Source organism: Heterocephalus glaber, unplaced genomic scaffold, assembly GCF_053883595.1.
Source record: "Heterocephalus glaber isolate CG9 unplaced genomic scaffold, H.glaber_assembly_v1.0 deba00001472, whole genome shotgun sequence".
NCBI classification, from domain to species: Eukaryota; Metazoa; Chordata; class Mammalia; order Rodentia; family Bathyergidae; genus Heterocephalus; species Heterocephalus glaber.
In genome coordinates, this window is record NW_028258315.1 from 636,896 (window position 1) to 657,617 (window position 20,722).

The window sequence follows — 20,722 nt, forward strand, 5'->3', positions numbered from 1 at the left end:
AGCAACATTAGAGTAACTGACCATCTGGTGAGCCTGTTGTGTCCCTTGGGCCACCATAGAGGGAGAGGAATATAGTAATTCGCTGAATATGAGACAGAGTTGGACCTGACTGAATTGCACTTATTAGACCCAGAGTGACTGAAAAAGGGGTGTTTTCAAGATGATGCTAAGGAGATGGGATCCCAGTAGAACATGACTGAATACATGTGTTAGAGAAATGTAAAGACATGTCATATTTGTGGCATACAATTTTTAGGGTGTTCTGTAAATCTAATTCTATTTCTGGCCTCACTGTTGCAATAGAGCTTGCATTGTTCATCAGAACACTGTGAAATTTAGTGCATAGAACATGGGTATATTTCACAAAGAGTTCTGATAACCAGTATTCTGATTTTCATAATCTGACTCACATTAATTCACTGGTTATAAAATAATTCATTAGTCATCTTACTTGCAAGGCTACTTTCTGTCACTTTGGGGGTTTTTTGCAGTACTTGGGATCAGACTCAGGACCTTGCCCTCAGGAGGCAGGCACTGGGCCACGGAGCTGAGTCCCTGCCCCTCTTTTCACCATTTTTGTAGCATCTTCCCGATGGTGGTAGATTTTCTTTTAGTTTTGCATGAAATGAAAAAAAGTTTGATAAAACAACTTTGAAGAATTTGCTAATGCTAAACAGCCTTTTATTTTAGAACTTTCATTTTTTAAGAGACAACAATTTACAGTCTTACTCTCAAGTATTAAAAAGAATAAAATGTAAAGCAGTTTTCCAAGTGATCCATCGTTGTTAAGAACCGTTTCCACAAGAGAAGGAATGGATATAGGGTTAACACTCAAAAGATTCAGCAAATTGGCACAACAACCACTTGAGATAACCACCAACCATACGGAAATCCCCAAACAAGCATCGGAGCAGATTATAAGTAGCAAACAGGCGAGTGATTTTATCAGCTGATTGCAGGGATGGAAGTTCTGTCCAGACAGCATAGTCCACTTTGCTTGTGATTTCAGGATCAAACTAGCATCAAAAGACAAATACTTATTACTCATATTAGTATGTTTTAATCTTTGTTTCCTTCAATTGTTCAATTAAGATTTGGGGAAGAGATAGTAATGTAAAACTTTAGCTAAAGGCATAAGTTTTTGTGTATTCTGGCCAGGATATCATTAAATTGTTAGCCATCTAAAGGCTAAGAGAAGAACACATATATTATTTTTCTGCCATGCAAGTGATCGTGGGGAAAGTACGTTCCTTCATGAATAGACAGGCTGACAGCCAGAAATTGGCTACTTAATATATACGTGATATAACCAAAGGGCAATGGAGAGGCTACCTCCCATTCTCTCACTTAAGGAACTTTAGCATTTCTTGAAACATCCTTGAGGTGCCCTCTGTATTCTATTTCTTCTGTTACATCACCATTTATCTTTTGTTTACTTGGACCCAAATCTATTATCTATCTTACATCCATACAAAAAAACTTAGACATGAAAAGGACTTCACTTGATGCTTTAAGGTACAGATACTGAAGCCAGAATGAATTAAGATCAGAAGTTTCACATTCTATCAAAGAAATGTACCTCCCAGCTTTCCATGAGAACCTGCTACCTTTTTTTTCAGTCCACTGGAATTAGAGTTGATGGGAACTGAGGTTATGAAAAGAAGGGTCATAGCAGCAACCCCTGGTGGTGACAGCCACAGTGGAGTTGGGGAGAGTCTGGTGCAAAAAAGCGTTGCATTGTGTGAGGGAGGAAGCACAAAATCCCTGTGCCCTCTAAAGGCCTCTGTAAACTGTGAGTCCTCAGGGATTTCAGAGCCCAGTGACCATCATGGAACCCTAAATGTGTCAGCTGATTTCATGAGCTACCAGGTACAAATCTAGCTTAATTGTAGACCCTGGCCAGCAGAATTCTAGGTCACAGAGAATACTTTTTAATGAAATTTGAAGTGGATGCGTGTGTGTGTTACCTTTATTTCTGCTTCATATTTTTTACTTCTCCTGCTTGAAGTACAAGACAAAATTTACTGTGCAATTATCATGATGTGAATGAGAATATATAAGTATAGGAAAAAAGGATCAGAAAATGTAATATAATAGAATAAACTGTGTCCTTAGAAAGTCAGCTCACAATAATTAAAAAAATAGAAAATTAAGGTGTTCATCTCCTATATTCCTAGGTTAATATGCTTTTTGTATTTATTTTGAAGGTAGTCTTTTCTTATAAAAATGAGAAAATGACCACACCAACATGTTCTTAGGACAATAATAAAAATATAAAATTATTTCTTTTATTTTTGTAATCATATATTATTGTTCAGATGGTACATTATTTCTGGGAAGTTTATAAATATCTTATCTGTTTTCTAACATTAGCATTGTCCTATATGAATGGAGATACATAATAAAATATTAATTCAATCTAAAATGAATTTTCATTTAGAAACATGAAGGAAAACAAAATTTATGCTCACTTTCTATAAATTATAAAATGAGAAACATTCCAGGAGAGATATCTCTTCTTCTGAGATAAGCACTATAAACTCATGTTTGTGGGACGTGACTGGTGCTATGGGCTCCTCAGTATCCTCTGTGTAGTGGCTAGGGTGGGGGTGCAGTCCAGGCTAATTCTGATTTTCTCCTTACTCCCTTCCTACTCTTATCCCCTGGTGCAAGAACAAATGGAAAAGTATCTGGCTAGAATTCTTCTATTGTGTCCTGATATAATTGAAGGAAGCATTTGTCTTGCAGGCACTCCTCTGATTTTCTTTCCCTGGAAAATATTTAACCACCCACCACATGAAGAAACAAGTCTTCAGTATCTTTGTAGATATGCAGGAAGGCACACCTGTCAACAAAACCATTCTAAGATGCACTTATCTTAGAATCTTAGAATCTTCCCAGGAGATGGCCAAGGGCCCTGCTTTGTTTAATAGCAGACTATGAGAAGGAATGTGGAGTTGAAATGTTTTCTGTGCAAAGTGAGAAATTTCAAAACGTTTCCCATCACAGTGGGGACCTCTTTAATAAAACACCAAGGAAGCATCTGAAGGCACTTACCTGGATGACTACATTATTCATGAGTTCTTGAAGATGTCGGCTTTGATTGGCAATACGCTCAGCTTCATGTCTGATGTGACTACTATATTCTGGCAGGCGATGTGCTTCACTAGCAAGATGCAACAAGGGTTCATTCCAGGAATGCAGCAAGCGGACCACAAATCTGAAGTCATCTGCATACTAAGCACCAAAGTTGGAGAAATCACATAAAAATAAGTGAGATATACCAGGTTAGTTACATGTTGCTTTGGCTCAGAAAGACTTAACTAAAATATTTCTTTGTCATTCGTGTGTGTGTGCAAAATTTTTCTGTAAAAGATAGAGTAAAAAAGTATAATTTAAGCCATTGATATTGATTTTATTACAGTAAAAAAAGAAACAAAACTGGCTTATGGAAATATATATTTTCTGAGAGTTGTAAACAATAAAATTGAAATTTGTTTTCTCTCTGAAATCCCATCTGTTAATTTGTAATCAAGTTAAATGTGTGTCTATCCAGGGAATCCAAAGAGAGAAATTACGAGGTAAAAAACTGGACCTTTGATAAATACTTAAGGCTTGACATGTAGGTTTTACGGTCATCAGAGCGAGACCAGGGTTGAATCTGTCAGAATTGTGACATAATACAGGACATACACAGTGGTTCAAGAGTGGCTGAAGAGTGATTGAAGAGTTAAAAGGCAGTATCAGAGAAGCTGAAGCAGAAATAGGAGAGTCTTGAAACTACAAGAGATGTCTCAGATCAGGCACTAGTCAGTAATGTAAAAAAGTTGCCAGTGCAGGAGTCACTAGTAACCTGTTATAAATAAAACTACATCTGCTTTTCTTACATATTTACATGAATGTGCAATTGATTTCTACTTTCCCTGCAGTATAATACATTCAATCACAGATTCAAAAGGCTGGTTAAAACATTATTTCAGCTTGAACAATTTATGGATCTAGCACAAACTGTGTAGATTTGTCTTTGTGTATACTTTATTGCCTACATCATATAATTTTTCTTTGCTTGCTTTCTCTTTCTCCATCTTTCTGCACAGGTGTGATTACTGCTAACCTTGATCACAGAACCTCTGAGACCACAGCCACTGCCTCAGCTGTTCTAGTGGAGCTGGGTGGGGGACTCACCTCTATCTTTGAGGGACGTATACTGTCATCTGGAAGAGTGATGCCAGCTGTGTGGCACCTTCTGATGGCTGGCATAAAGAAGAATTTGTTCCTGGAATAGTAGTGTTCCTGGAAAGATTGGAGAAAATCCAAGTACTTGATAAAACAAATCTATTGCCAGAATATTGGTACATTACATGGATGTGTGACTTTTTAAAGTGAGAGCTACATAAAAGCTGAAACTAAAGAAATAAGTAACACATTTGCCTCTTTTTCATTGACTCTATAATTTCATTGTTTTTCACCTGACTTTTCTAACCTCCTCCCTCTTCCTGTCTTTCTCATGCTGTTGCTTTCTCACTCTTCCTAGGAGTTGTTATCACTTGGATTGCAAACACTTAGAATAGCATAACTACAAAAGTGTAAGTGAGTATCATTTTCTCTGCTCTTTGTGCCAAATGCCATGATGCATATGCATCTACATTCACCTATTTAATCTCTTGCTTTCTGATATTCTTCTCCTTAAATAGATGATAAATCCACACACCTGTATCTTGTGAGGTTCAGCATAGATTCAAAATAAAATTGTTATTGTGACAGAATAAGTCATAGAACAGTGAAAAACATTTCAAGAAATTCTATGTAGGATTGAGATTAAAAATCAAAAGAAACACAGAGAGATTAGTATTAGGCAAAAGTGGTGAAAGTTGAAGGGATTGCTAGGAAGATTTGGAAGATTAAAGATGGCTGTGGTGGAAACAAACCTGTCAACATTTTTGGTGTGAATGTAAACTAGTACAGCCACTGTGCAAAACAGTATGGAGATGTCTCAAAAATCTAAATGAGGAAATTCCAGTTGATCAAGCTATTTCCCTCCTAGCTGTCTTCTCAAAAGAGCTAAAGATGCCATATTAGAGCCATACACACATACCAATTTTATAGCAGCACAATTAATTCATAATATCTAAATCTTGGAATGAGCCCATATGTGCATCAACAGATGAGTGGATAAAGAATGTAAAGTGTCTACAATGCTGAAAGGAAATTCAGCTATAAGGTAATATAAATTTGAGACACTTGTAGGAAAATGGATACACGTTGGAAACATAATGTTAACTGAAATTATTGAGGCACACAAGTTTAAATACCATACGGTTTCTCTTGTTTTAGTTATCCAAAGTACAAATAAAGAGCAAACTAAAATACTAACAAGAGGAATAAGGTGATAGCTCTTTTGCAAGTGGAAAGGGGACCAAGTGACTAAAGGGAGGGGGAGGGAGGAGGAAAAGGGGACATAAAAATTTAAAATGTGTCATGTACATGTACAAATTACCTTCAACGTGTGTAATCATTATATGTGGCAAACATGAACTAAAAATAATAGTAACAATAATAATGAAAATGGGGAAAGAGCATCTGGAAACAGAGGGATGTAACTGAGTAGTGAAAAGGGTACTAAAAAGAATCAAGATGTTTTAAGCACATGTACCCACTCCTTAAGATGAGCATCAACATCATGTACTGTGGACATGGATTAATAAAAGAAGGATGGCCTTTGGAAAGTAGGAAATAAAAGAACATGAGGTGAATTTTTAAAATGGGATGATGCACATTAATTAAAACACTGGGCCATGTTCTCGATGGAAGCCATTTATGATATTAAGAGCTAGTCTGGCCAGGGACTTAGCTCAGTGGTTTTGCGCCTGCCTCACAAGTTCAAGGGCGCGAGTTTGATCCCCAGTACCAAAAAAGAAAAAGAGCTAGTCTGTTCTCTACCAGGTCACTGACCTGGAATATATAACAGCCAGATTTCAATGTAACTTTATACAAAAAGACTGAACCTGGCCTAGAAAAGAACTAGCCAGGTCCCCAAACCAAAGCTAGATCTGCCAAATACCATTGGTAAGTCTGTGCCACCCCAGCCAGAAGCCAGCTCAGACACCTGTGACTCAGGTGCACAGCTCCCAGCCAAAGGTCCTCCCAGACAACAGCTACACAGGTGGCCCAGCCCCAGCCAGAGGCATGCCCATATATCATTACAAATGTGCACAGCCCCCTGCCAGAACCCCACCAGGACAAAAGCGCACCACAGGGATCCAGAAGGTGACCATTCTGAACCCAGGAATTGGTGCAGTGGTGAGTGGCAGACAGAAGGCCTCGACGATGCTTGCTAAGAATTAAAGACCAATGGGCTACAAATAGTCCCCTCAAAAAAAGCAGGCTGCATCTGTTGAAATGAAAAGACATGTAAACAAGACTCAAAACCAGACTTCCAGATCACCAAAGGCAACTCCAAGGGGCAACAAGATGGAACAATCTGATACTCAACTACCTGGATTCACAGAATTGGCAATGAAAGGAGATCTGGAAAAAGTAAAATGAGAAATTATTTCTCAGATTACAACAGACATTTTGTCCATAGTGACAAACATGATTATTAACTCTAGATAGACACAGATTAAAAAATAGAGGATCTGAGAAACATAATCGAATCCAAGCAGAGGAAAAAAATGGAATTCATAAAACTGATGCAAACAGATATCCAGGAGATAAAAAGCTCCATTGAAAGTTTATGAAGCATAATGTGTCAAAGTGAGGGCAGAATATCAGATATAGAAGATAGTTTTGCAATTAGTGACCAGGAAAAGAAAAATTCCTTAAAATACAAAGGGACCACAAGAAATCAATCCAACAGCTGCTAGATGTTGCAAAGAAGAATAACATAAAACTGATCAGAGTCAATGAAGAAACAGCCGAGGGTGCAAATGACATAGAAAAAAACTGTTAACAAAAGTAATGGCAGAAAAGTTCCCAAACAAGGGAAAACAATTTAACATAGAGATAAATGAGGCTTATATGATTCTAACTAGCCATGGTCAAAAAAATCTACAACTAGGCATATAGTAGTTAAGATTCCAGAAACCCAACAGAAGATCAAAATTCTACAAGCAGTTAAAGAAAAGAAACAAATCACATACAAAGGAAAGCCCATCAGAATCACAGCAGACCTCTCCACTCAAACCCTCAAGGCAGGAAGAGCTTGAAGTGATGTATTTGAAGCCCTAAAGGAAAAGAGCCTCCAACCAAGATTGATGTACCCTGAAAAACTATCTTTCAAAATTGATGGAGAAATGAGATAATTTTGTGACAAGGAGCACCTGAGTAACTTCATGAATACTAAAACAGCACTCCAAAAAATATTAAGCAATATTCTAGGAAAAAACAATGAGGATCACAACCCCAGGAAGTCCATCAGAATGAATCCATCAGGCAAGAAAAGAAATTAAATGCAAAGGGAGAGAATACAACAAAAAATATCCTGAAAAGGATAAGTCAATAAGTCAGATATATCCATCAATGTTACTGATCTCAATTCACCAATCAAAAGAAATAGACTGGCAGAATGAGTCAAGAAGCAAAATCCAACAATATGCTGCATACAAGAAACACACTTAATTCAGAAAGAAACTCCTAGACTGAAAGTTAAAGGGTGGAAAACAATACTCCATGAAATAGGAACCTTAAAAAAGCAGGAGTAGCCATCCTATTTGCAGATCAAATGGATTTCAAACCAACACTATTTAAGAAAGACAAAGAGGAACAATACATGCTTATAATGGAAAGAATCCAAGAGGAAGAGATAACAATCATGAATATATATGCACCAAATACTAGTGCACCAAACTATAGAAAACAAATACTAATGGATATGAAAAATCAAATAACCACTAATACAATAGTAATGGGGGACCTCAATACCCCACTGTCAAAAATAGAGATATCAACTAGACTAAAAATAAACACCAAAACACAAGAAATCAACCAAACTCTTGAACAAATGGACTTAACAGATGTTTGCAGAGTGTCCCACCCCACAAAATCAGAATACACATTCTTTTCAATGGCACAGAGGTCATTCTCAAAAATAGACCACACACTCGCTCATAAAACATATTTAAGTAAGGGCAAAAGAACTGAAGTTATCCCCTATTTATTATCACACCATAGTGTGATGAAATTTGAGATCAATAGCAAAAGAAACTTTAAGAATTTCATAAATGCATGGAAATTGAACAACACACTTCTGAACAACCAATGGGTCACAGAGGAAACTAAAAGAAAATCAGTTTCCACAATTAAATGACAATGCCAATACAATATATTGGAATCTATGAGACATGATGAAAGCAGTCTTACAAGGGAAATTCATAGCAGTGAATACTTGGTGACTGGAAAGACTTGCACAGGCTCACAAGCAACAGCAAGAGGCCCACCCACATACCATCAGTAAGTGGGCCCACATACCAACAAGAAGTTTGGATGGAGCAGAGCTGAGCATGGGTGCACAGGTCCATAGCAGTGAATACTCATATTGGGAAAACAGAGCAAGCTCAAATGTACAACCTGATGCTGAATCTCAAGCTTCAAGAAAAAGAAGAGCAGAACACACCCAAAGCTCATACAAGGGAGGAAATCATAAAGATCAGAGCAGAAATCAATGCAATAGAGACTAAAAGAACGAGGCCATACTCTTAAGTGAAATAAATAGGGTGCACATGTGTAAATACCGAATAGTTTCTCTAGTGTGAGAAACTGATAGTGTAAACAAGGGTTAAAATGATTAAAATGAATAACTGATAATTTGAAATAGGAAAAAAGGTCCAAAGATGAAGGAGTGAAGGGAGGGGAAGGGGAAAGGAAAAACTATGAGAAAAGAAAAAAAAGGAAATGAAATCTATGTAAATAGAGAAGGGTGGAGGGGGTGAAGGCCACACAGGTAATGGGGAAAAAAATAAGAACCAAGATATATCATGTACAGGTACAAACACCCAATGATAAATGTAAATGAATTGTATACCTAAAATGTACCAATAAAAGAACTAAAAAAAAAAAAGATACAAAAAAATCAATGAAACAAAGAGTTAGTTCTTCGAAAAAATAAACAAAATTGACAAACACTTAGCCAATCTAATCAAAAAGAAGGAAAGAAAAGGCCCAAATCCATGCAATTAGGAATGAAAAGGGGGAAATTACAATTGACCCTGCAAAAAGCCAGAGGATCATCAATACCTACTTTGAGAACCTATATGCCAATAAGATGGAAAACACAGAAGAAATGGGCAGATTTCTAGATACGTATAAAAGAGAAGTTGAAAGAAGTAGACCCAAAAATTCTAAGCAACCCAATATACATCAACAAAATTGAAAAGGTAATTAAAAACTTACCAACACTCATTCATGAAAAAAATAACCCTACAGAAAATTGGAATAGATTGTATTCATTTCAACCTAATAAAAGCCATCTATGAAAACCCAGCAGCCCATATCATACTGAATGGTGAACAACTGAAATCCTTCATGCTAAAATCAGGAACAAGACAAAGATGTCCACTATCACCGCTCCTGTTCAACATAGTTTTGGAAACATTAGCCAGACCAATTAGAGAAGACAAAAAAAAAAAAAAGGAATAAAGATAGGAAACAAAGAAGTTAAATCAACATTATTTGCAGATGATGTGATATTTATACAGAAGGCCCTAAGAAGTCCACCAAAAGTCTTCTAGACTTAATAACCAAATTCAGTAAAGTATCTGGATACAAGGTCAACACACAAAAATCAATAGCTTTCCTAATCAAGAACAAGAGACTCACTGAGAGAGGAACTGGAGAAACAACTCCTTTCAAAATAGCATCCAGAAAAATCAAATACCTAGGAATCACTCTAACATAAGAAATAAGAGACCTCTACTCTGAAAACTATAGCATTCTGAAAAAAGAGATTGAAGAGGATATCCAAAAAGGCAAAAACATCCCTTGCTCCTGGGTTAGAAGAATCAACATAGTGAAAATGGCCATAACTTCTAAAACTGCTATATAAATTCAGTGCAATCCCAATTGAAATCTCAAAAGCATACTTCACAGAACTTGAGAAAACAATCCAAAAACTCATTTGGAACAAGAAGAGATCCAGAATAGCAAAAGAAATTCTAGGCAACAGAGACATGGCAGGGTGTATCACAATCCCCAACTTGCAACTATACTACAAAGCTACTGTGATAAAAATAGCATGGTCCTGGCAAAATAAAACAGACCTCAGGATGAGTGGAACAGATTAGAAGATGCAGAAACAACTGCAGACATACTCAGTCACCTCATCTTTGACAAGGGAGCCAAAAACCCTCACTGGAAGAGAGATACCGTCATATTAAATGGTGTTGGAAAAATTGGGTTTCAACTTGCCAAAGATTAAAGCTAGAACTATATCTCTGACCATGCACTAAACTAAAATCAAAATGGATTAAAGATCTAAATATTAAAACTGAAACACTAAACCAGCTGAAAGAGAGGTTAGGTAGAACTCTTGAAGACATTGGTATAGGAAAAGATTTTATGAAAAAAACCTCAGCTGTCCATGAACTAGCACAAACAATCAACAAGTTGGATCTCTTCTTATTAACAAGCTTCTGCACAGCAAGAGTAACCACCAACAGTCTGAAGAGACAACCCACAATGTGGGAAAAATTTTTCACCAGCTGTCCCTCAAATAAAGTTCTACTACCTAGAATAATAAAAAACTAAAAAATCAGAACTCCCAAATTTAAAGACCCAGTCCAAAAATGGACATCTGAAATGAACAGACATTTCTCAGACAAAGAAGTAGAAATGGCAAATAAACATATGAAAAAATGTTCAACATCACTGGTCATTTGAGAGATGCAAATGAAAACAATGCTGAGATTCCACTTCACTCCAGGAAGAATGGCTGCTATCAAGAAATCAACCAATAACAAATGTTGGCGGGGCTGTGGGGAAAGAGGAAACCCTCTCCACTGCTGGTAGGAGTGCAGACTGGTGCAATCACTGTGGAAATCAGTGCAGAGATACCTCAAGAAACTAGGACTAGAGGTCCCATTTGACCTAGGTCTTCACCTGCTGAGTATCTTCCCAAAAGAGCTAAAAGAATCATACCACAGTAATATATGTGCACCCATGTTCATAGTGCCACAGTTTGTAAGAGTGAAAACGTGGAAACAGCCCAGTTGCTCATCAACCAGAGACTGGATAAAGAAAATGTGTTTTTTTTATAAAATGGAGTACTACTCAGCCATAAAGAATGAGAAATTAGAGACATTTATAGATAAATGGACGCACATTGAGGTGATACTCTTAAGTGAAAATAGGACACAAGTGTAAATACTGAATAGTTTCTCTGTTTTCAGAAACTGAAAGTGTAAATGAGGATCAAAATGTATAATAGATAATGTGAAACAGGAAGAAAAGATACAAGGGGGAAGAGAAATCGGGAGGTCTAGGGGAAAGGAAAGTGGGAAAAAGAATAAATATGAGAAAAGAAAAAAATGGAAACCAAGTCTTTGTAAATAGGAAGGGTGGAGGGGATTGAAGGGAGGGCAGGGGAAAGGGAAAAAATAAGAACCAAGATACATCATGTACACGTACAAATTCCCAATAATGAATGTCAGCATATTGTATACCTAAAATGTACCAATAAAATTAATCAATTAAAAACTAGTAATAATTTTTTTAAAAGAGTGAACCTATTTCCACATCTAACCTAGCCCTTCTGTTGTGTTTATAGATTCACACTGGAAATCTTAGAATAATGTTTCCTGGCATTTTGAGATTTCCAAAAAGCTACTGATTTGGTTTTTTTCCCCCCTGACATGAAGTCAGTTTAGTTCAATTCCATTAAATCCACCCACCTCTCTTCAAAGCCATCCTCATGTCTTGGACATCTGCAGTGTGTTCTGTGAAGGACGCTCTGGACTGCGAGCAAGAAACCAGTGCTCCTCCTATGCCCCAACAATAGGGGATTTATATTACGTGCTTAAATTTTTGAAAATTAAATACATTAAGGGAATTTTTAAAAAATCATTTTCTTTGACAATCTGAGATCCCATGAATCTTTCCCTTTCTCCTTGTTCCAGGTTTTACCTTTAACTTGTTAATATATATTATTTGAAATTTGGCTAGTAGGGACTTCATATTGAAATTATTGTGAAGCCCAAATGTTTGAAATTTCTTAAGAAGAGGGGAAAAGTGAGGTACTTACAAAATCCAAGAAGAGTTTTTTAGCAGTAAAGTACACGTAATGAGATGCAGCAACCATGGGTAGAAATAGGTTTGTATACAGCGGGGGGCATTCATTGCCACAGAGAGGATGGCAGGCCACGTCCTCACACAGGAGCAGGCTTGACATGAGCAGCAGCAGCAGGAGGGACCCTGTTTAAACCAAAACACAAGCCACTCCGAGATGGTCTGTTTAGCCCAAGTTATCAAAATCAGCCCTGAGGAAGAAAGCTTGATCTCTCCTTATGCCCTGGGATGCATGACTTGGCACTGTAATAGCTGATATGAGAGAAGAATCAACACCTTCTGCTGTGTACATTTAAATACAAAATCGTATTTGCAGACACACTGTTTGAGAGGTGGGTAAGTTCCTCCATTTTTAATCACTCCTGAAAAGTGCTGCTGAGACAGATGAGAAGGCCCGACTCTCATTTTTCACCTACTGGAGAAAGGGTGTGTCTTGTCCCACAGCTGTCTACACTCCTTTGCTCCCCTGTCTTCCTGGCTATCAAATTGCCGTTCTCTGCTCCAACATGAGTGCAGCCAGCAGTGTGGTGTCCCTGACTCCCACCACCTCAGTCAGAACCATTGCATTTTGAGAGCAGAGCGGGCACCTTGGAGTGGCTGAGATCGGGAAGGGAGGGATCCAGGCCCTTTATTTGCATGCCCAACACTCACAGCAGCCTTCCAGAAGATCCCAGGTTCGGCCCTCACCCCACAGACACAGGCCTGCAAGCTGCTTACTAAGCAGCACTTCCCAGGCCCTGCTCTGGTCCTAGGCTATCAGAGCTCCCTCCTGAGGGCTGCCCTGCTCTGCTGCAGCACAACCCTGTTACAAATAAGACTCACTTTAGTGTCCTATTTTTTTCTTGAATAATTCATGAGCTCAAATCTTGTGGGCTCCAAAAGTCCTGTAAATCTACTTGGGATTTTTATTCTAGTGTATGCAAAGAGTGGCTGGTTTCCCAAAAAAGGTGAATAAACACCCAGAGTTATGAACACCAAAGATTTCCAGAGACCAACAGCCAATAAAGACAAGCAGCAAGGACCCAGCATCTGCTAGAGTTGACCTACAGTGTCCAGCACATGTTGGACTCTCAGTGACAGCCAGCAACAGCAGTGACCAGCAGCTCGCTTGTCCACTGCTGGTATCCAGCGTCACTGGTGACATCAGCACTTCCAGCTGAGCTGCACTTTGTCAATTCATAATTTCCCTCTGAAACATGCAAAAGAACCCTAGGCTGATTTGTAATGCTTCTGTATTTCACAAATATTTGGATTTTAAATTAAGTCTGATCAACGGTGCTTAAGCCATTCTCTTAACATAGTTTTTTCTCTTGGGGATTTCTGTAGATTTCCAGCAGTCAGATTCTCTGGGAGACTGTGAATTTTGAGTGTACTATCTGGTATTTTGATTCTGCACACTCATATGCCAAGAACACCACAGTTTGCTCTATCTTCACGTTTGATAAAATGCAAACACGTTCTTGCTTGGTTGGTAGTACTCTGAAGGAAACACTATCATAAAGGCTGTGCCATGGCCCAGACTTGCTAACTCAGCATTATCATCCATGTATTTTCTTGACACTTTGCAAAACCATTAGTTTTTTTTCTAAATTTGAGCTTTGGGTTGACCCTAGGAAATAAGCTGGGCCTTTGAAATCATCTGATTATACTGATGAATCACATGGTTTGCAGTAGTTACGGGATTTACTCCAAGTCCTGTGATTGGCAGGTGGGGAGCAGAACACGAGTGCTGTGGTCCTCGCCTCTCACCTGCTCACTCTGCGCTCACCTGTGGGTTCTCAGCTGCATCTGTGCAGCAGGGACCCCAGCAGCGGCCGTGGACACAGTGTACACAGAGCTTCTTGCTGTCACTTGGAAGAATGACTCTGTGGCTTGGGTGTTGGATAACAGGGACCCTCAGAAGTTTGAGTTTATGCACTTTCTTTGCTCTGTAAAACTCCCACATCAAAATCTTTGTCAGTGATCAGAGTTGATTACATCAATTTTGTATTTCAGTAGTTGAAAAATATAGACCTCCAACCTATCAATAATTTATACTCATAAAAATCAAAGAAACAGAATGTCACTACCCAGTTAAAATCAAATTTTACCTTCATTGACGCTATTCCAGAATAATTCCTGACATAAAAATGTGATATGAGATTAGTTTCCACAGTATTTTTGATAAATGTGATTGGAAATCTCCAAGATGAAACTAGACAAATATTAAAGTTATATATATGAAGAAACCTAAAAAATGTCTAACATGAACATACCTTTATTTTAGAAATATTTAAATAACATTTTAGTGTAAAATTAAAACAATAAGGTATAATTACTTTATATACTTATTTTTCCAAATACATAATGATTCAAAAAATTGAATTTATGGATGTCATAGTAAAATAATTTAGCCAAAGGGTATTTTATGTATATGAGTAAAGAAAATGTACTTTGCATGTAGAGGAATTGGGAGAGCTCTCTGGGAAATCCACAACTGGATACATATTAACTCTGAACAAATTTACCTGCACATCTGTCATCTGAAAGATTTTTGCAGTCTAAAATAATGTAAAATAGACAAATATTATTGTTCTATACATCAAAAAATTTATAGTCATTACTAGTTTACCTTTTTTGCAAATGTCACCAAGAAAGTAAAGATGATTTGTTAGCACTAGCCTTTTTTTTCTTTTAAACAGTCATTTTCCTTGAACTAAACCAACATTGCCTGAATTAAAAGTTTCATTAGGTTCATTCAAGGTAGCCAATTCATGTACTAGACCAGAGAATCAGAAAATATTAGTTTAGGCCTTCTGGAGTTGTGACAAATTGGACCCATAGATATTATGGTCTTATTGTACCCTAGAATTTCTCTGTCAGTACTTTTGGCTTCTTAAGCTAAATAATTCCTTGTACTTGGATCTGTTCTATGCATTGAAGAATGCTTAAGCAGACCATATTGTCTTTCAAGTAGGCACCTCTAGCACATTCCCATACTGTCAAACCTCCAGTGAGACAATGCAAAATTCCCCAACTTTTGCCAAATGTCCAGAACAAGAAAGATTCCAGCATTAAGCATCTCTGAAACACTACTGTTCCCTGTGCCATTGTTTTCCAGAACAATAATTAGTTCTTTTAAAACCTACGAATCAGAAGTCTCTTTTCATTAATCCGCACCAGAGTACTGATGAAACCAAAAACTCACTGAACTGTGCACATACCTTTCCCCTTGCCTTCCACAGTGACGATCATGACGGGAAACACACTCCACCAACGAAGGACTGGCCAGTCGTCCCGCGTCCAAGCTCAACTGTTGGTTTATAGACCTTTGACATTTTGTGAATATAATAGTCAGGCATTCTCTTTCCTCATTCCAGCCCACTCCTTCTATCATTGAGATTACCCCATAATTTCAAATATTTAATCTTATTTTACTTCTTAGTTATATTCAGGAAGACATAGTGGCCATAACTGAAGGATTTTATTTAATGAGACTAAAGGAAATAAAAGATATAATGAAGGTGAGACCCAAGACTAGCTTGGATTAGACAATCTGGAAGTCTACTTGAGTCATTTACTTTAAACTTAATTTTTATTTCTCTACACTTTCTTAAGTATGTAGCATTGTATTTCAGTAGCCTCATGTATTATCAATTATAAAATTTCTTATTAAAGATCGTAGGTGAATTACAAGTTTCAAAATGTGTTAACTAAAGATATAGAATAAGGATTAATAAGAGGATATTTTGTTGCCTGGTATGTACTGATTGATTATATTTTCCTCAATTTCTCTTTGCACTTTCACCTTCTATTTTATTCCTTTTTAAATAACATATCTTTATTGTACCTTGTTTTACAATATGTATTTTATCTTCTTATTGCTCTTGATTTTAACATACACAGCAATTTGTATTATTATCCCCAGTTTACCCACTTGCAGAAACTAAACACAAAGAAATAGAAGTATTCCTCCATAGTCAGTTTAGATGCAGGAAGGATCACTACTTCAAGAGGAATCGGGAGGGAGGTTAAGGAGGCCCCAAAACAAGTGAAAGATTTCACCATTGACCTTAGGTAGTTTACTTTAGCCAAAAAAAGAAAGAAGGAAGGAAGGAAAGAAAAAAATCAGTTGTTCTTGAGAGCAAACACACACTACCACACACATACTCACACATACCTTGCAATGATACAATAAAACAAGATTCTAGCCAATTATCTCTACTATTCTTAAAGATATAGGTCAATAAACTGCAATTAACTTATGATCGATTTGACTTCACTCTGAGAAAAGTTGAAAAATTCAGCTTTCATGGAATCAGAAGTTCCATTCACCTCTTTGACCTAAGTGACATGATTATAATGAATAGGAATGAAATTGGTGATCACTTTCTCTAATTTTGAGGTCCATACATCTAAAGCAGGATGTGACTTTTAATTTCAACTTTACTTTCTTAAAGTAGAGAGACAAATGGGGTGACTTTAACAAATAATTCTACAATGGCATTTCTTTTTCCAATAGTAGCTAGTACAACATTTGTACTTTAGTAATGATCTGATCAGAAATTTTAAGCAAAACTAGCATCTTTTAGAATTGGTCTTCTAATTGTTGTAGCTTAAGCATTGTTCTATTTTGAATCATCAATATTAAGAGTGGTGATTCACTGGTTCTGTACATCCAGAACCTGGGTCAGTGTCCCATCCACTCCTACTGTCTGCTTTCTCCCTGGACAATGAAAGTCAGAGTTACTAAGAAAGCAGACCTTGGTGGTGGAGAAACTGATACTGTGCTACATTTCCTGCTTCTCATAGAAATTAAAAAGTAAGAAAATCTGCCATAAAAAAACTGCCATTTACACCTCCTCTTCAATTTTAAAGTTGTTGGAACTTTTGTAGAAAGGCAGGATAAGAGTTGGGTGTATTCAGTGCAGGTCTATTGATTTATTGAACTGCAAGGAGTTAAGTTTCTCAGTAAAATTATACAAAGCCATGTTGCTGCTCTGCAGTTCCATGTTCCCTTCAAGCAGGGTACTTTGACATCTAGACAGGACAAAAGGCATATTTTATGCAAAAATTTGTACTTGTCCTATGTCACTGCTTTAATTTTAATACTTGTGTGTCCCTTTTCTCTTTATCAAAATGTGCTCTTAAATTAGAAAAATAAAGAAAATCACAAAGAATGGCCTTGGCTGCTTTTATGGTGAAAACTCCAATTTTTTATCAATTTACTCTGATGGCTTGTAATTAAATTGAGAGCTGGTAATTAATTTCTGCCAAGTAGATGAATGAACAGCCAAAATGATTTGCAGGCTGTTTAGTATATGAAACTATTAAGCAATTTGGTCATCTTTTATTAAAGGACCCTAATTCTTAATATTAAATGGCATTAAATTGGTTTTCATTCCTAGTTAGAAATAGAGCTTTTATTTCTATTTTGTTTCATTTATTTATTTTAAGGTTTGGAATATTTTGAATTTTTCTCTGGAATTCATGACACAGCATATGTAAAAAGCATCTCATATGCAAAAAGCATTTTATTTGAAATGTATCTACTCTAAGATACAGTACAGGTTGTTAAAGGGTTAAAGAATAAAAGTTTAAGAAAGTCTTCAAAGCAAATGCATCGCAAGGTATTTCAATTTATATTAGCAGTATATTATCTTTAATAATGTTAAATTTGCAAATTATGAAATGCATGCTATTTATGTATTCAAAAGTCCAAATAATCATTTTCCAGAACTAGGACTGAAAATTAAAATAGAATACTTGTTCTTCAACAAAACATATCAGAAAATGTAAAGAACACATTAGATGAAGCTTCAATGGCACAATCTTAAATGTATCATTTTGTGACTTCATGCATATTGACATGGTTTTCTTCCTAAACTGTCATGCTTATTCCTTGTTTTTTGCTAGTGTTTTGGAGATCATCCGTCTCTGTGACTTCAGGACCCAAGTTCATAATCGGTTTGAGAGCCTTGAGAGCATTTTCTCTTTAAGTAGAAAATTCACAGTGGAAGCTTTTGAAAAGGTCTCCGAAATTCCTATTTGGCTCCAACTTTAATATGTCTTTAGAAAGCACATCCTTGACAGGAATTACTGGGTCCAAGGATGCAGGGGACTACAATATTAATTATGCCCAAAGCAGGCTAATAAAGAGTTAACTCCTCAACTGGATTGTTTTGAGAAACAAGTCTGGCTGGCTGCAGCCTGTGTGCCAAGGTCAAAGTGACTCGCACTCAAATTCTGTTTCCACAACTAAAACCTTCTTGACTAGAAGGACAAGGATTTAATTATAACCATTATTTTCTCTATTCTGTTTCAATTTGAGAATGCTTTGTCTTGTCCTTCACAAGCCTTGCTTGCGTTAGTATCCATAGTAACTGCATTACTTCAGGTCCTCGAACCAGTTCCCCTTTAGCACATAGTTCACTTTTACCCCAGTTGATTACCAATTAAAATCAGTGGCTTGGACTGACTTTAGCCTTCACTGGATGAGCGGCATTGGTCTTCCTGGCTCCCTGGTTTCTCTGTCTCTTTAGTTATGGCTTTTAATTTTTTTCTCAGCCTTGTGCCATAGGAGATTGGAACCTACTGCAGAGGTCTCTGATACAGGGACATGAACACCTTTGAGAGTTTTGAATCATCATAATTTTCTTTTTTAATTTATAGATCTGTGTTTGACATTTATAACCCCTGGAGATTCACTTAGTTACAACCCTTACAATTCTGAGCAGGTACAAGCATAGTGTCTCACTCAGATTCTGAGCCCTCAAATCTCTTCTTTCTTATTCCAGAAACTTTCAGTATTACAGCCAGGACTCTTTCAGGGACTCCTCTGGTCTCATTGATGCACAGTCATAAAATATGGAAAAGTTAACTTGTGTGAACAGGGAGAGCTGATAAATTTTATATTTCAAAATTTCAATTAGAATAAGCGCCTCTTAACAGAATACAAAAGTGTAGGTGTAGATCAGGGTACCAGTGATCCCCAAACTGATAGGATGTAATTTTTAACTGCTCAGTTTCACATGCACATATCGGGTAGCAGGAGAAGAACTGGAGCAGTCTGGATAAATCAGGGTCCTTAAGAGGGCTGTGTGCAAACCAGTACTGATCTGTACTGAGAAGAATTTTCATAGCATAACAGTTCATAAAGCTATACTTGTGCTGAAACACTACTGCACCTGCCTTCCTCATCTGCTCAAGTTTTGCGTAGCTTGAAAGAATTCAGATTTAGAAGTAGAACAAGTTTTTGGAAGAACTACTACCTCAAATACATACCTGTATATATTTTACCCTATGCTACATTTCTGTATTACAATTTGTCTAAAATATCTTTGCCAACACATAACGATTTATCTTGTTTACTTATTTAGTCAAAAAATGTTACCTGTCTTATTAATGCAATATATACTTCTACAGTTAAGAAGTCCCTACAGTGATAACTGGTTAGCTAAGTTCCTATTCATTTGCAGTAAATGGACATTTTTTAAAAATTTAATGATGATGTTATGATCTCCTTGCCAAAAAATAAAATATTTAGTGATAGTCTTTTGAATGATAAGGGAAAGAAAAATTTTCAAGGCAGTAAGAAAGAACCCTGAGGTAAAGCAGATCACAGGATGTCAGCTTTCCCTGATTATAACAAAATGAATAGAAATTAAGCTTTTTAAATAAGCTTTAAAAATCACAGCAAAAGTGACAAAAGGTGGAAGTAAGTATGATCATATTAACTTTTTATAGATTCTATCTGGGATTCAACCAATGTCAAGTTAAACTGCTATTATAACCCTATTAATTAGGGGTCTGTAGAGGAACAAGTTCAATAGAATATATATTAAACACACATACACACTATAGAAGAAACAATTATGGTCGCCACTTGATTAAGCTTATGATAATTTACCATAAATCTCCAAGATCCATCGATCTTCTTCCAAGCCTAAATATATTGTTTTGTTAACATTATTAGGTAGAGATAGAAGATAGGGCTTAAATTAGATTTAGAGCCAGGAGAGACCACAATGACAGTCTGTGTTGGAGCCAGAGGATCCAGTACCTGATCTGATCAGTCCAAGAAGCTGGAAGTCACAAAACAAGACAGATTTCAAAAATTTAAAAATTAATACCAGTCCTTTACCAAAAGTGTGGACACTCCCTGAAGAGTCTCAGTTGTGAGTCTACGTTGGGTGGCTGAAGAAACTGGAGCTTCCAAACACTGCAACAGACCTCCTCTCTGTTTCTCTTTTATTCTCCTCAAGCTACAAGCTTATTGGATGGTCCCACTCACAATCAGGGTGTGTCTTCTCTGCTCAGTAATCAGCAATCATATCTGGAAATACCCCCCAGGACATACCCAGAAGTGAGCTTTACTATAGAACTATCCTTCATAGAACTGGGAACATATTAACTCTTTCCTCATTATGAGAGGCAAAATTTCCATTGAGTTATGCATACTATT

The 20,722-nt window shown here is 36.9% G+C and overlaps 1 protein-coding gene across 1 annotated transcript; it reads right to left on the reverse strand.

Moving 5' to 3' along the window:
• Positions 1-669: 669 nt before the first annotated feature.
• Positions 670-20,496, reverse strand: LOC106009625 (prolactin-like). Its single transcript, XM_021260479.2, has 6 exons — positions 20,402-20,496; positions 15,483-15,587; positions 12,236-12,405; positions 4,186-4,293; positions 3,058-3,237; positions 670-1,016 (listed from the first exon to the last, which is right to left on the reverse strand). The coding sequence occupies exons 2-6, from the start codon at positions 15,511-15,513 to the stop codon at positions 825-827; spliced, it is 681 nt and encodes a 226-aa protein (XP_021116138.1). The 5' UTR covers positions 15,514-15,587; positions 20,402-20,496; the 3' UTR covers positions 670-824.
• Positions 20,497-20,722: the final 226 nt, after the last annotated feature.